The sequence below is a fragment of the Chiloscyllium punctatum genome, chromosome 1, assembly GCF_047496795.1.
Source record: "Chiloscyllium punctatum isolate Juve2018m chromosome 1, sChiPun1.3, whole genome shotgun sequence".
In the NCBI taxonomy this organism is placed as follows: domain Eukaryota; kingdom Metazoa; phylum Chordata; class Chondrichthyes; order Orectolobiformes; family Hemiscylliidae; genus Chiloscyllium; species Chiloscyllium punctatum.
This window is the reverse complement of record NC_092739.1, coordinates 105,701,903-105,719,268: the sequence shown is the minus strand read 5'-3', so window position 1 is coordinate 105,719,268 and position 17,366 is coordinate 105,701,903. Positions and strand designations below refer to the sequence as shown.

The window sequence follows — 17,366 nt, the reverse complement described above, 5'->3', positions numbered from 1 at the left end:
GTTACCAATATTTGGTCACACAATCCAGATCTTAGCCAACTTTATGAAAACAAATACTAACTTGTCCTCCATTCTTTTGACAATTATTTCAAATCGATGTTCTTGGGTTGCTAACCCATACACCCGAGAAAATAGTTTCTTCCTACCATGTTCTCAAGAAGTCTCTCCTCATTCTGAATACCTCCATTAAGAATCCCTTTAACAGGTTTCTGCTCTAAAACAGAGCAATTCCATTTTTATCGAGCCACTCCACTGAAGTTCATCTATCCTTGGTATCATCCAGGTAATCCCCCTCTATACCATTCCAAGGCTTTAACAGCCTTTCTAAAATATAATGCCCAGAATGGTGCACAATTCTCTAGCTAGGTTAAAACCAGACTTCTGCTTAACAGGACTTTCTTGACTTGGTATTTAATGCTTCTATTTACAAAGCCAAGTATCTCATGTGCTTTTTAAAAAAAAGCTGTCTGAACAAATTTTCCTGCTACATTCAAACATTCATGAATCTGCAACTGTAAGTATTCTGCTCTAACACCACTGTTAAAATAGTTTCGATAAGAATATATCATATGGTTTCTTCCATGTGTCATTTCACAATTAACCACATTGAATTGCACTTGACATATGTCCAACCATTTCACTAAGATGGATGTTCTCCAGAAATTTTGGAAAATGTAGGGGGTGATGGATTCTCAGGGGAATGTAGCACGAGCAGCCAAGTTTCTGATATTAAGACTGGCTCTAATGCAACGAGGGGTACATCGGCTTCCAAGAGATCGATTGTGTTAGGGGATTCTGTAGTCAGAGGTACAGACAGACGTTTCTGTGGCCAGCAGAGAAAAGCAGAATGGTGTGTTGTTTCCCTGGTGCCAGGATCAAGGATGTCTCAGAGGGTGCAGAATGTTCTCACGGGGTAGAGGGGCCAGCAGGAAGTCATTATCCACATTGGAACGAACGACATAGGAAGGGAAAAGGTTGAGATTCTGAAGGGAGATTACAGAGAGTTAGGCAGAAACTTAAAAAGGAGGTCCTCAAGGGTAGTAATATCTGGATTACTCCCAGTGCTACGAACTAGTGAGGGCAGAAATAGGAGGATAGTGCAGATGAATGCATGACTGAGGAGCTGGTGTATGGGAGAAGGATTCACATTTTTGGATCACTGGAATCTCTTTTGGGGTAAAAGTGACCTGTACAAGGAGGGCGGATTGCACCTAAATTGGAAAAAGACTAATATACTGGCAGGGAAATTTGCTAGAACTGCTTGGAAGGATTTAAACTAGTAAGGTGGGGTGGGACCCAGGGAGATAGTGAGGAAAGAGATCGATCTGAGATGAATACAACTGAGAACAGAAGTGAGTCAAACAGTCAGGGCAGGCAGGGACAAGGTAGGACTAATAAATTAAACTGCATATTTCAATGCAAGGGGCCTAACAGGGAAGGCAGATGAACTCAGGGCATGGCTAGGAACATGGGACTGGGATATCATAGCAATTACGGAAACATGGCTCAGGGATGGGCAGGACTGGCAGCTTAATGTTCCAGGATACAAATGCTACAGGAAGGATAGAAAGGGAGGCAGGAGAGGAGGGAGAGTGGCATTTTTGGTAAGGGATAGCATTACAGCTGCGCTGAGGGAGGATATTCCTGGAAATACATCCAGGGAAGTTATTTGGGTGGAACTGAGAAATAAGAAAGAGATGATCACCTTTTTGGGATTGTATTATAGACCCCCTCCCCCAATAGTCAGAGGGAAATTGAGAAACGAACTTGTAAGGAGATCTCAGCTATCTGCAAGAATAATAATGTAGTTATGGTAGGGGATTTTAACTTTCCAAACATTGACTGGGACTGACATTGTGTTAAAGGTTTAGATGGAGAGTGATTTGTTAAGTGTGTACAAGACAATTTTCTGATTCAGTATGTGGATGTACCTACTAGAGAAGGTGCAAAACTTGACCTACTCTTGGGAAATAAGGCAGGGCAGGTGACTGAGGTGTCAGTGGGGAGCACTTTGGGGCCAGCGACCATAATTCTATTCGTTTTAAAATAGTGATGGAAAAGGTTAGTCCAGATCTAAAAGTTGAAGGCCTAAATTGGAGAAGGCAAGAACGTTCAAAAGCTGATTGGAGGCAGATGTTCGCAGGTAAAGGGACAGCTGGAAATTGGGAAGCCTTCAGAAATGAGATAACAAGAATCCAGAGAAAGTATATTCCTATCAGGGTGAAAGGGAAGGCTGGTAGATATAGGGAATGCTGAATGACTAAAGAAATTGAGGATTTGATTAAGAAGAAGAAGGAAGCATATGTTCGGTATAGACAGGACAGATCAAGTGAATCCTTAGAAGAGTATAAAGAAAGTAGGAGTATACTTAAGAGGGAAATCAGGAGGGCAAAACAGGGACATGAGATAGCTTTGGCAAATAGAATTAAGGAGAACCCAAAGGGTTTTTACAATTATATTAAGGACAAAAGGGTAACTAGGGAGAGAATAGGGCCCTCAAAGATCAGCAAGGCAGCCTTTGTGTGGAGCCACAGAAAATGGGGGAGAAACTAAATGAATATTTTGCATCAGTATTTACTGTGGAAAAGGATATGGAAGATACAGACTGTAGGGAAATAGATGGAGACATGTTGCAAAATATCCAGCTTACAGAGGAGGAAGTGCTGGATGTCTTAAAACGGTTAAAGGTGGATAAATCCCCAGGACCTGATCACGAGAACTCTGTGGGAAGCTGGAGAAGTGATTGCTGGGCCTATTACTGAGATATTTGTATCATCGATAGTCACAGCTGAGGTGCTGGAAGATTGGAGGTTGGCAAATGTGGTGCCACTGTTTCAGAAGGGCGGTAAAAACAAGCCATGGAACTATAGACTGGTGAGCCTGACCTCGGTGGTGGGCAAGTTGTTGGAGGGAATCCTGAGGGACAGGATGTACATGTATTTGGAAAGGCAAGGACTGATTCGGGATAGTCAACATGGCTTTGTGCGTGGGAAATCATGTCTCACAAACTTGATTGAGTTTTTTGAAGAAGTAACAAAGAAGATTGAGGAGGGCGGTGCAGTAGATGTGATCTATATGGACTTCAGTAAGGCGTTCGACAAGGGATACTGATTAGCAAGATTAGATCTCACGGAATACAGGGAGAACTAGCCATTTGGATACAGAACTGGCTCAAAGGTGGAAGACAGAGGGTGGTGGTGGAGGGTTGGTTTTCAGACTGGAGGCCTGTGACCAGTGGAGTGCCACAAGGATCGGTGCTGGGCCCTCTGCTTTTTGTCATTTACATAAATGATTTGGATGCGAGCATAAGAGGTACAGTTAGTAAGTTTGCAGATGACACCAAATTTGGAGGTGTAGTGGACAGCGAAGAGGGTTACCTCAGATTACAACAGGATCTGGACCAGATGGGCCAATGGGCCGAGAAGTGGCAGATGGAGTTTAATTCAGATAATTGCAAGGTGCTGCATTTTGGGAATGCAAATCTTAGCATGACTTATACACTTAATGGTAAGGTCCTAGGGAGTGTTGCTGAACAAAGAGACCTTGGAGTGCAGGTTCATAGCTCCTTGAAAGTGGAGTCACAGGTAGATAGGATAGTGAAGGCGGCATTTGGTATGTTTTCCTTTATTGGTCAGAGTATTGAGTCCAGGAGTTGGGAGGTCATGTTGTACAGAACATTGGTTAGGTCACTGTTGGAATATTGCGTGCAATTCTGGTCTCCTTCCTATTGGAAAGATGTTGTGAAACTTGAAAGGGTTCAGAAAAGATTTACAAGGACGTTGCCAGGGTTGGAGGATCTGAGCTACATGGAGTAGCTGAACAGGCTGGGGCTGTTTTCCCTGGAGCGTCGGAGACTGAGGGGTGACCTTATAGAGATTTACAAAATTATGAGGGGCATGGATAGGATAAATAGACAAAGTCTTTCCCTGGGGTTGGGGAATCCAGAACTAGAGGGCAAAGGTTTAGGGTGAGAGGGGAAAGATGTAAAAGAGACCTAAGAGGCAACATTTTCACACAGAGGGTGGTATGTGTATGGAATGAGCTGCCAGAGGATGTGGTGGAGGCTGGTACAATTGCAACATTTAAGAGGCATTTGGATGGGTATATGAATAGGAAGGATTTGGAGGGATATGGACCGGCTGCTGGCAGGTGGGACTAGTTTGGGTTGGGATATCTGGTCAGCATGGACGGGTTGGACCGAAGGGTCGGTTTCCATGCTGTACATCTCGATGATTCTGAGTCTGCTACTATCCTCTTCGTTTTTTTAAAAATGCACAGCCATGTATTTAATCCTTCTGAAATTGTTCTCCCCATACCTACGTTCAGGTTATTAATGAGAACAGCAACAATTCTATCAAAGGCTCATGAGAGAAAATGTCTAATCACCATACTTTGCCTAATATCCCATAGCCAACAACATAGCTACACTATCCTTTCCTTTAACACCACATGCTTCTATTTACCAATCATATCAATAGTTCTGGAAAGTTCAAAGGTGACTAGGAAGAACAATGTGCTGTCCACGGTATATAATTGATAACAAAGTCGTCTCTGAGCATGCACTGAGTTGGAATAGCAGGACATTTGTGTATTGAAGATCACAATTTAAAAAAAAGCAGCACATTACAGACAAGAATTTTGAAGTAACAAAGAGGATTGATGAGGGCAGAGCAGTGGATGTGATCTATATAGACTTCAGAAAGGCATTTGACAAGGTTCCTCATGGTAAACTGGTTAGCAAGGAATACAGCGAGAACTAGCCATTTGGATACAGAACTGGCTCAAAAAGGTAGAAGACGGAGGGTGGTGGTGGTGGAGGGTTGTTTTTCAGACTGGAGGCCTGTGACCAATGTTATGCCACAAGGATCAGTGATGGGTCCACTACTTTTCATCATTTATATAAATGATTTGGATGTGATCACAGGAGGTATAGTTACTAAGTTTAGAGATGACACTAAAATTTGAGGTGTAATGGACAGTGAAGAATGTTATCTTAGGGTACAAGGGCTGAGAAGTGGCAGATGGAGTTTAATTCAGATGAATGTGAGGTGCTGAATTTTTGAAAAGCAAATCAGAACAGGACCTATAAACTTAACGCTAAGGACCTGGGGAGTATTGCTGAATAAAGAGACCTTGAAGTGCAGGTTCATAGTTGCTTGAAAGTGGAGGCACCGGTAGATAGGATAGTGAAGGCAATGTTTGGTATGCTTTCCTTTACTAGTCAGAGCATTGAGTATAGGAGTTGGGAGATCACATTACATATGTATAGGACATTAGTTAGGGCACTTTTGGAATATTGTGTGCAATTCTGGTCTCCCTCCTATAGGAAGGATGTTGTGAAACTTGAAAGGGTTCAGAAAAGATTTACAAGGACGTTGCCAGGGTTGGAAATTTGAGCTACAGGGAGAGGCTGAATATGCTGGAGCTTTTTCCCCAGAGCAGAGGTTGAGGTGACTCAGAGGATTATAAAATCATGAGGGGCATGGATAGGGTGAATATACAAGGTCTTTTCCTTGGATTGAGGGAGTCCAGAACTAGAGGGCATAGGTTTAGAGTGAGACGGGAAAGATGTAAAAGGGACCTAAGGGGCAACTTTTTCATGCAAAGGGTGGTGCATGAATGGAATGAGCTACCAGAGGAAATGGTGGAGACTGTACAATTACAACATTTAAAATGCATCTGGATAGGTGTATGAATAGGAAGGCTTTAGAGGTATATGGTCAAAATGCTGGCAAATGGGACTAGATTAGTTTAGGATATCTAGTCGGCAAGGACGAGTTGGACAGAAGGGTCTATTTTGGTGCTGTACATCCCTATGACTCCAAGTCATACAGAGTTAATGGAAAACTGGATTTCATGTCAACATGGATTAAAAACTTTAAAATGGTACAGTGTATTGATATAAAATTTACATCAGATTACAGCTGGACCACTGTGTGTAATTATTGGATTCTAGAGGAGGATGCTGAGATAAAAGACTGTGCAAAAGGCCACCTTCACAAGAATATATCCCAAATTCAAACCATGTAAACATTTTAAATCTGGCTTCAGGATACTCTGGACTGAGACATGCTCTTAAGAGACAAATGGGGGAGTAGTCCCATGTATGTGTTACAATGGATTAACATTTTTTTTTAAAAAAGATGCAATGTAATCAAAACAAATTCTTATAAAAGTGGCTTTTGAGGGTTGATATTTTGTCAAACGGTCACAAATTATTTGTCGTTCCCTAATAAGTTAACCATATCAAGTGTACCCAGGAAGAAAGAAAATCCCTATTACACCAGACCAAAAAAAAAACAAAGGACCAAAACAATCCCTATCTTTTTGATTCTGAGAAATCTGTTGATGAAGCTTTTTAGTCACCTGTCTTTGGAGATAGTCACTTGTCTATTCTTTATTTCTCCCAAACTCAATTTATTTTAAGACATATCCGTACCATTCTGATAGCACAAAGCTACTAAACAGAAATCTCAGTGTGCAGATTTCATATTTTGTCCACAAGGCAGCAGCAAATTATCCCATTTTACCCCGCTGAGGCCATTTCATTATGAAACTAAAGTATTGCTTAATTTAGGCCACGATCAACAAAATAACTCTAGTTCCTTCTAGTCTAAAAATATGGAGGTCTGCAGGTAAGAGACGATTTTATTGCTAAGTTACAATTCGACAAACTACTGTACACTTGCACGCACCTATACCTTGGTGACAATTTATTGAGGAAACCCAGCAAAAACCAAAGTTGATACGTATATTGGGCTAACTTTGGAGATGATCCAAAAGCACCTGTGTCATGGTAAGTTATTTTCTGGAAACCTCGAGACTGGATACAATTTAGACATATGGCAGTTTTGAACAGAAAGCAGTTTTCTCAGCTTTTCAATTGCATTAACAAATGGATTTCAGTTAAAAAATAGAGAAGATATTGCAGATAACACAAACCTTGGATGCATCTCTTGAGGATGGAAGTAGATGATTCCAGAAAGGTGCTGCTTTGGCATCAGTACTTCTGCAAGAAACTGGGATAGAATTAACTAGCTTAATCCTACATTTCTTTGCAACAGGAGGGCTCTCATCCCCTGAGCACATCTCTTTCCCGGATGCATTTGTTGGCGATAGCAGCTTTCGTTTAACTGTACATCTGGCAGAGGCTGTACTTGATTGCCCACAGGAGAATGGTGTTTTCTCAGAGGACAACAGTCCAGTGCTGGTACTATTGTGAATCTCACTGTCTGAGGATGGTGTTGTTGGTACTAATTTATCTCCAGGTGAACCTGTCTCTCCATCTTCTCCCAAGACACTGTCCTCCATGCCTGTGTGTTCAACAACATGCAAACCACTATGACAAAAGTGTTGTGCAGAACCATGCATAACTGGGTCTCCATCCTGGAAACCAATATCCTGTTCATTGAAATAGTCACCTGTCTTTTCTACTACCTTTTCAGAAAGATTGCCATTATCAGTTCCACAGTAAGATGCATTTAGACTTTCAGTCAACGTAGCAGAATTTTTGCAGTGCACATGGATTCTTTTCTGGTTAAGCTCAAGTTCTGGATGTTGCTCAGATGAATTTCTTTTAAAACCCTGTTTGCAATTTCTCTGATCCAAAGTATTTGAGGAGTTAGATAGGTGAGAAAATATTGAAAGTTGATACACTTTTTGAAACCTAACCTCGCTTTCACTGTATCCTGCCAAAACTCCTCGTTCAGAGATGACATCACTAGAGTCCAAGCGATAGTCATTTGTTGGTGTACCTTGAAAGCTGCCACCTGCATGGCCTGCAGCATGCCGAGGTACGTCTTTAGATTGCTCTTTCTGAGAAGTCTCCAGATGCATGTGCCTCATGGACTGCTGTGTTTTACACGACAGAAATGTAGAAATCCAAGGGCAGAAACTGTATTTGTGGTTGGTAGCAATGAGAAGTCTCCTTCATGAAGTTAAACCAAAGATGTCTTTCTGGACACTCCTGTAGCACAGCATCTAAGAAAGAAAGAAAATCACTCAATCATAAATCATTTATTTTAAATCAGTAGCTACCTATTTATAATTAACACAATTAATTAAAACATCGAGCTTTAAAACTGTGCAGCAATTGGAGCAAAGGCTTTTTTTTCCTTATTGTTTGACATCAACAAACATGGTGTCCTTCAAACTTTAAGATTCCAGCTACCTTAAAATACTTAGTTTGCCAAATTCTTCATTTTAAAAAATAACATTTCTAGATTCTCATCTTACTTCTCATGTTGCAATTGATCAGTGGTCTGTCCAAGTCTTCAGATCTACAAAAGCAAATAGACTGGAAATGCTCAGAACCACCAACTTTTGAAAAGGAGTAAGTATTTCCAATGGACTACAATGAATATACGCACAGACACACGCACAGACACACAATAAAGAGACAACAGGGACCAGCGCAGAGTCCACTTTCACCTGATGTGTACACAACCAAAAACAGCTTGCTTTTATAGAGCTCTTTTAATATCCGAAGATGGTTCACAAGACGATAACTAGACAAAATTTAACACAGCATGAAGATAACATTTAATTTTAGCCAGTTACAGGTGTTTCAAGGAGAGTCTTAAAAGGAGGAACCTCTAGAGTTTATCATTGAGTTGGCTGAAGACAGAGCTGTCAGAATTAGAAAGGAAGACATTGAAGGATACACAAGAGACCAGAGATAGAGAAATGCTGAGTTCTTGGAGTTAAAAATCACATAACACCAGGCTATAGTCCAACAGGTTTAACTAGAAACGCTAGCTTTCGGAGCGCTGCTCCTTCATCCGGTGGTTGCGAAGTACACGATTGTAAGACACAGAATTTATAGCAAAAGTTTACAGTGTGATGTAACTGAAATTATCCAGTGAAAAATACCTTGATTGTTTGTTAATGTTACCTTAATTGTTTGCCAACACCGGCATCTCCAAATCATGAATTCTTGGAGATTGTGTGGCTAAATGCAAAACACATCCGCCACGTGTCCAGAGAAAGATCAGGTAAAAGGTTACTAAGTTAAAGACCCCAAACACACAATTCATCCTCCAACTAGCCTTCTGAAAAACCTGCCCTGGTTGGGGAAGGACTGAATCTTGATTGACAGGCCTACATTTGCAAAGCAACCTGCCTAGTAGTCAACATTCATGTCTAAAATACTGCAGGCTCACTTGGTTAAGATTACATAGAACATAGAACATAGAAGAATACAGCGCAGTACAGGCCCTTCGGCCCTCGATGTTGCGCCGATCAAAGCCCACCTAACCTACACTAACCCACTATCCTCCATATACCTATCCAATGCCCGCTTAAATACCCATAAAGAGGGAGAGTCCACTACTGCTACTGACAGGGCATTCCATGAGCTTACGACTCGCTGAGTGAAGAACCTACCCCTAACATCAGTCCTATATCTACCCCCCCTTAATTTAAAGCTATGCCCCCTTGTAATAGCTGACTCCATACGTGGAAAAAGGTTCTCACTGTCAACCCTATCGAACCCCCTAATCATCTTGTAAACTGACTTATCCATAGTAGCTGTTCTAGTCTTATAGAATGTGGCTGCATCACATGACATTACACAAAGAAAATAGATAAACCTTCTGAAGTAGGTTTTCCATACAAGAGAAAACAAGTCAAGAAAAATTAGCAACCATCAATTTTATTCGATATACAGTTCGCTTTAAATACACAAAATAATTCATCATGTACAGATACCTATGTTTAGGTAGAGACTATTTCAATAAATATGCCAAAGTTTCAGCTGTTTACAATCAACATGAATGACTTGGAATAAGAGACCAAATAAATGGTTTACAATAAAGATAGGCAGAAAGTCAACTGTGAGGATGACATTATAGTTTACAAAAGGAGTTTATAAAGTCTGCGATTAGGGAGTGCACAAAACATTCACAGATGGAGTATAATTTGGGAAAATGTGAATCTGCACACACTAGCAGGAAGCACAGATTCCTGGGATGAATGGGCAATATTCAGAGAAAAATTTGTACCTGCATCCATTGCAGTTAAGAATGAGCAGCCATCTTAGAGAAATGGAAGATCCTGTGGCAATTTGACAGTATGGTACTGAGGGGATATTTCAATTTCTGAGAGGGACCAGGGAAAAGGGTTTAAAAAATAAGGGGTCTCCTTTTTACAGTGGAGTTGAGGTGATATTTTTCCTCTCAGTCGGTTGTTTGTCTTTTAACTTCTTTTCAGAGAGCAGTGAAGGGAGGATCTTTGAATATTTTTAATGCTGAGTTATACAAATTCTTGGTTGACAAAGGAATCAAAAAGTATGGAATAGACAAGAAAATGGAGTTGAGGCCACAGTTAGATCAGCCATGAACTTACTGATGGCAGACCACACTTTCAGGGGCCAAATGGTCGGGTTCTATATCTAGTTGATACACATAGGAATTAGAGTCATACAATATGGAAACAGACCCTTCGGTCCAACTAGTCCATGCTGACCATGGTCTCAAATTAATGGCTATTTTAAACTTTGATAGGATAGTAAAATGGTCTTTCACCATAACAATACATAAATCGTGGGAGAAAATTATATTGTCTACTTAGCTCGTACTCTAGTCTTATTTTAAAAATATTGGTACAAGTATTGTCTCATTATACATCTTATTTTTAACTTAATTCTTTTTCAGAACTGTACACTTCCCCAAATTTCAAAAATACAAAAAAGTGTATTCACATCCATAATTAACTGTATGTCAAATCTCATGAATCAAATGTCCTTTTGCATGCATTTGTTTCCATTATTAACAGCTTTGAATTCCTGATGCACTGGATTGTGTTCTGTCAAACCTATTCTTCTCTATAAGAAGAAAGTACTCTCGAATTTTACATAGTATTACTACTTCAAACTTCTATTAATGCGCTAAGTAAAACCTTCAAAGTCCAATCTAAAAACTCAGCCATTTGACCCAATCCCAATTTTTGCAATCCACAAACATTCGAGTGGTTCTACCAATAATGCAATGTGTGCTCCAGACAGCATATTTTTATGTAGCCCAAAATTAAACTTCATCAACTTGAGGTGTTTATTCAGGATTTAGGGAGACTTTTATTTCTACATTGCGTGAATTCAGCACTTTTCTACGATTCACCTCACCTTGAGAGCCAGATAGTCTGTCAATCTTCAATTCTATTTTAGACTGACTATTATCTATTCATTCTGTCTAATGGTTTAATTAAAAACTTTAACAATCATTGTAGACAAAAACAGGAATTCTGCACCCAGCCCATCCCTAGCCGAGCCAGCTCCACCATTTAATTAGATTGAACTGGGAATTAAACTGCACAGAGACAGATCAGAATTTGTAAATCATTCCAAAATGGTCTATTTAGGGAACATAATTTTCAATGTCAAAAATAAAATCAACATGTAATCTTGAACAAACCACATCTTCAATAAGAGTTAGAACAACCATGGAAAAAGAAGATAGTGGAAAATTGAATTGAATTTATTGTCACGTGTACCAAAACACAGTGAAAAGCTTTGTCTTGTGAGCGGTACAGGCAGATCGCACAGTTAAGTAGCATAGATAAGTAAATAATAGGTAAACAGCAGCAAACACAAAAAACACAGGTACAGGTGAACGTTAAGAGTTTGAGTGTCCATTTAGTAGGGTAGAAACTGTTCCGAAACTGGCTGGTGCATATGTTCAGGCTTCTGTACCTTCTGCCCAAAGGTAGAGGTTGTAGGAAAACATTGCCAGGTTGGGATGAATCTTTGAGAATGCTGGCGGCCTTTCCTTGACAGTGGGCCTGGTAGATGGATTCAATAGATGGGCGGTTGGTCTTTGTGATTGTCTGGGCCAAGTTCACCACTCTCTGTCACTGTCTCCGATCTTGAATGGTACAGTTGCCATACCAAGTAATGATACACCCAGACAGAATGCTCTCGATGGCACACCTATTCACCATCATGCCAAATTTCCTCAGCTGCCTGAGGAAGAAGAGACGTTGTTGAGCATTTACAACCCACATGAAGAGTCCAAGAAAGCTTGTTGTGGATGACCACTCCGAGGAGCTTGACACTCTCCACTCGTTCCCCCTCTGTGCTGTTAATGTGTAGGGTGGCACGAGTAACATCCCACTGAAAGTCAATAATGAGGTCCTTGGCTTTGCTGGCATTGAGAGCTCGGTTGTTCTCAGTGCACCATTTTTCCAGGTCTCACAGCTCTCATCTGTAGTCTGTTTTGTCATCATCTGAGATTTGACCAACTATGGTGGCATCATCAGCGAACTTGTAAATGCCATTAGTCTGGTATTTGGTGATGCAGTCATGGGTACACAGTGAGTACAGTAGGGAGCTGAGTATTCAAACCTGCGGGGCACCAGTGTTGAGTGTTATGAGGATGAAATATCGTCCCCAATCTTCACTGATTGTGGCCCGTAGGTCAGGAAACTGAGGATCCAGTTGCAGAGAGTGGGGTTTAGTCAGAGATCACTAAGTTTAGTAATCAGTCTCGAGGGGATAATAGAGTTGAAGGCCAAACTGTAGTCAATGAGTAGGATTCTTACATAGCTGTTCTTGGTGTCAAGATGTTCTAGGGAGGAGTGAAGGGAAAGTGATATGGCATCTGATGTAGATCTGTTGGTCTGATCGGCAAATTGAAGTGGTCAAGAGTAGTGGGGAAGGTAGAGTTGATTAATGCCATGACCAGCCTTTCAAAGCACCATTTAATCCACTGGCCTGTGGCCGAACACTTCAACTCCCCCTCCGACTCTGCTAAGGACATGCAAGTCATTGGCCTCCTCCACCGCCAAACTCAAGCCACCCGGCACCTGGAGGAAGAACGCTCACCTTCTGCCTTGGGACCCTCCAGCCACAAAGGACCAAGGTGGATTTCACCAGTTTCCTCATTTCCCCTGTTCCCACCAACTTGGCACCACCCTCTTGAACTGTCCTACATGTTCATCTCCCTTCCCACTCCACCCTATCACTATTACACCCCACCTTCACTACCTATCACATTCCCAGCTACCTTCCCCTCAGTCCCAGTGACCTCAAATTTATCTCTCAACCCTCTTGGCCCCCCCCACTTCATTCCTAATGAAGAGATTATGCTTGAAATGTCAACTCTCCTGCTCCTCTGATGCCACCTGACCAGCTGTGCTTTTCCAGCACCACACCTTTTGACTCTGATCTCCAGCATCTGCAGACCCCTCTTTCTCACAGTGGTCATGCTGTCTTTTATTAGAATTGGTTATTGCCCAATTTTTATGTGGTGAGAAATTTACTTGCACTTAAAGAGTCATACAGCACAGAAACACACCCTTCAGTCTAACTCATCCAGATATCCTAGTCTAACCGAGCCCCATTTGCCATCATTTGGGCCATATACCTCTAAATCCTTCCTATTCCTGTACCCACCCAAATCTTTTCATCAAGTGAGGGAGTACAAAACTAAAGGGCATAGTGTAAGGTGAGAGGGGAAAGATTTATAAGGGACGTAAGGGGCAGCTTTTTCATGCAGGGGGTGGCACATGTATGGAAATGAGCTTCAGAAAAGGAGGCAGAAACAATTACAATATTAAAAATGCAGCTGGATGGGTATATGAATAGGAAGGGTTTAAGAGGGAAATGGGCCAAAATGCTGGAGAACTGGACTAGATTAATTGAGGATATTTGGTTGGCCTGGATGATTTGGACCACAAGATCTGTTTCCAGTGATTTATAACCCGATGACCAAGAGTACATCTTTCACCTTTGCCACACTTCATGCCTCCTCCAATTGTTTTTCTTGGTATTCATTCATGGGTTGAGGACATCACTGGCCAGACCAACATTTATTGTCCAGCCCAGATAGCAGTTAAGCGGCAACCTCATTGCCGTGGGTCTGGATTCACACGTAAAGTAAAGATGGCAGTTTCCATCCCTAAAGGGCATTAGCAAACCAGACAGTTTTTTTCCCCAACAACCAACCATGGTCATTATTAGAAGCTTGATTCCAGATTTTCTTATGGAATTAAAATTCCACCATCTGCCATGGCGGGATTTGAACCCAGGTCCCCAGAGCATTACCAGAGTCTCTCATTGACAGTCTAGTGATAATCCCACCAGGTCGTCACCTCCCCAAACAGGAAACAGTACTGGTTCATCAGCAAGGGAAGGACGATATGTAGTTACCAACAGGTTTCCTTGTCCATGTTTAACTTGAAGCCATGAGACTTCATGAGGTCTGAAGTCAATCTTGAGGACTTCCAGGGAGATTCCTTCCTTTTGCATCACCACCTTTGCAGTGTCTGTTCTGCTCATGGCTCAGGATATATTTGGTTATAGTAATGGTGGTGTCTGGGACTTGTCTGTAAGGCATGATTCTGCGAGTATGACTGTGTTAGTCTTTTGCTTGACTCATCTGAAACAACTGTCCCAATTTTGGCACCAGCTCCCAGACATTAGTAAGGAAGGTTGGCAGGGCTACTTCCGCCATTGTCTTTCCTGCTGCCTATGTCAATGCCAGGTAGTCTATTGGTTTCATCCCTTAGATGATTTTCTAGCAACTTATACAACAGAGTGACTTGCTAAGCCATTTTCGAGGGCAGTTGAGAGTCAACTATGGCTATGGCTCTAGAGTTACATGTCGACCAGACGAGGTGAGGATGGCAGATGTGTTTTTCCAATGATTGAAAACTGTTTCATGATCGTTAGTAGGTTCTTAATTGCAGATTTTTTTGTTTGTTGAATTGAAATTCCACCATTTTCCATGCTGGGATTCAAACCTCTATTCCCAGAACATGAGCTGAGTTTCAGGCTTAATAGTCTAGTGATAATACCACTAAGCCATCACCTCACTGCCCAATAAACCCATAATTTTAGGGCCAAAGAAGTTGATACAGGAAGGTAGATTAGATTAGATTAGATTCCCTACAGAATGGAAACAGGCTATTTGGCCTAACAAGTCCACACCAATCCTCTAAAGAGTAATCCACCCAGACCCATTCCTCTACCCAACATTTACCCAACGAATGCATCCAACACTATGGACAATTTAGCACGACCAATTCACCTGACCTGCACATCTTTAGATTGTGGGAGGAAACTGGAGCACCCGGAGGAAACCCACTCAGACATGGGGAGCATGTGCAAACCCCACACAGACAGTCGCCAGAGGTGGGAATCAAACCCGGGTCCCTAGTACTGTGAGGCATCAGTGCTAACCATTGAGCCACTGTGCCACCCCACCCAGATTTGAGCTGAGGACCTCTTGATGGTGGTAACAGCAATCCCACAGTCCATTTTTGAAGTGATGTAAATGCAATAAAATGCATGATTGATAAATAAGAAAAAGCTCTGAGGAAGGGTAATTGGACCCAAAATGCTATTTATGTTTTCTCCCTACAGATTCTGCTAGGCCTGCTGAGGTTTTTCAGCAATTTATGATTTTGTTTCTGATTTCTAGCACCTGCAGTTCTTCAGTATTTTTTTGTTTCATAAAGAAAAGCTTGGTTATTAAAGCAGAGCTTTACTGAGGAATTGAAAAGAGTACAACAAAGCTCAAAGAGTTGAGGGAGTTAACTGGGTGGAAAGGTTTGTGAAGAATTACATAGCCTAGGGCACAGATGACAAGGTGAAACTGAACAAGATGGCAGGTGCAAGACAACCAAATTAGAGGAGAGGGGCTGGGGGAGGTTAGAGCAATAGAGAGCACCATGGTCATGGAGGAATTTGAACAGCAAAACGAGAATTTTAAGGACTGGAAATTACAACAGAATAGGACACAATTTGGGTTGTAGCACTGGATATGGACCAAAAAAAAAGTTAATGTTCCATAGTCCTCTAATATCTTAGAATCCTCCAATGCTAGAATACCAATGCTTTACAAAAGTGTTGACAATACTGACGGTCAAATCAGTGCTTTGTTCAATTCAACAATCTTTTACCAGCACCACCACCCCCCCCATACCAAGACATCCAAAGTTTTGATTCAACCAGTCAATGTCCCTCTGCAGCTTGTCCACTCACTCCCAAGTTATTATCCAACTCAATCACATATTGAATAGCCTGACTACCAGTTTATATCTTATCATCGAGAATATATTACCAAAGTTTTCATGGTAACAACAGAACTGAACCTAATTTATTTGGAATACAACAGAAAATTCCAGAAATCCTTGGCATATTTTCTAGCATTTATGCAAAAACAGTTAACATTTCAGGTGACCTTTCGTCAGAATTGTGAAGAATGATTTGTATGCTGAATTATTTGAAGGATATCCATTTTAGCACCTTTAGAAACCTATATAGTGTTACTTAGAACCTTCCTGTTTCAATTAAATGTTTAAATTATTCTAAAATTTGCCTGCATGTCTTTGTGAAGTCAATTCGATTCAAGAAAAATCATCTCAGAATTGTGTTGTGAAGGAGGCATTTTATCCAAATGTGTTAGCACTGGCTCTCCAAGTGAATATTCAGTTGTTGCCAGTCTTCCATCTTCTACCCACAACCAGGAGAAGTGTTCTTTTTAAAGACAGTAATCCAATGTAGGTACAACTACAATATTGAAAAGACATTTGGATAGACACGTGAATAGAAAAGGTTTGGAGGGATATGGGTCAGGGCAGGCAGGTGGAACTAATTTAGTTTGGGATTATGTTTGACATGGACTGGTTGGACCAAAGAGTCTGTTTCTGTCCTATATGACCTGTATTTGGCTATGTGAGTAGTTGGTCCCACCACCAAAACTAAACTGACTAGCCTGTATTCGCTGGGCTTATTTTTACAAGGCATTTTGGACAATTCTTCAGCCCTCAGGCACCATCCAGCAGTCTCAGTGTCAGTGGCCAATGTTTCTGTAATACATAAGCACACACCTGGATATGATACTTTGAATTTCCTTTTCATATTAATTGCCAGTCTTTTTTCACTGTCAGATTTCACTTGCTTGTTTGGTTACCCCACCTCAAACTTCCACTTTCAACTTGGTTCTCAACTGTATTATTTATCACAAACACACTTACTTTATCATAGTTTCTTTTACTTTAGTCATCCAGGGAGCTCTGGAATTGTTTCTCCTTTCAAGGAAATATACTTCAACTGTGCCTGGAATAGCTTTTCTTTGAATGTCGTGTGCTGTTTAACTGTTTCAACTACCATTCTTTGGAGTTCAATTTATTTAGCCAAGATCCAATCTGAGCCCACTGAATGCAGTCTTCTCTGCATTGGTAAGACCAAGTAGACACTGGGCAACTACTCTGTGGAACACTTCCACACTGATTCTAAGATTGATCATGACCTTCCAGTTGCTTGCTCTTTCAATACATCATTGTACTGATTAAATTAGATTCTCTACAGTATAGAAACAGGCCATTTGGCCCAGGTCCACACTGACCCTCTGAAGAGTAACCCACCC

At 41.2% G+C, this 17,366-nt stretch overlaps 1 protein-coding gene across 7 annotated transcripts in view; it reads right to left on the bottom strand.

The window, feature by feature from the left end:
* Nucleotides 1–17,366, bottom strand: part of atosb (atos homolog b) — a 154,661-nt gene that overhangs the window by 46,329 nt on the left and 90,966 nt on the right. For all 7 annotated transcript variants that reach the window (XM_072571672.1, XM_072571677.1, XM_072571679.1 and 4 more), the window contains one exon: nt 6,943–7,980. In XM_072571672.1, the coding sequence (XP_072427773.1) occupies nt 6,943–7,845 (903 nt within the window). In that variant the 5' untranslated portion in view covers nt 7,846–7,980. The remainder of the gene's footprint in view (nt 1–6,942; nt 7,981–17,366) is intronic.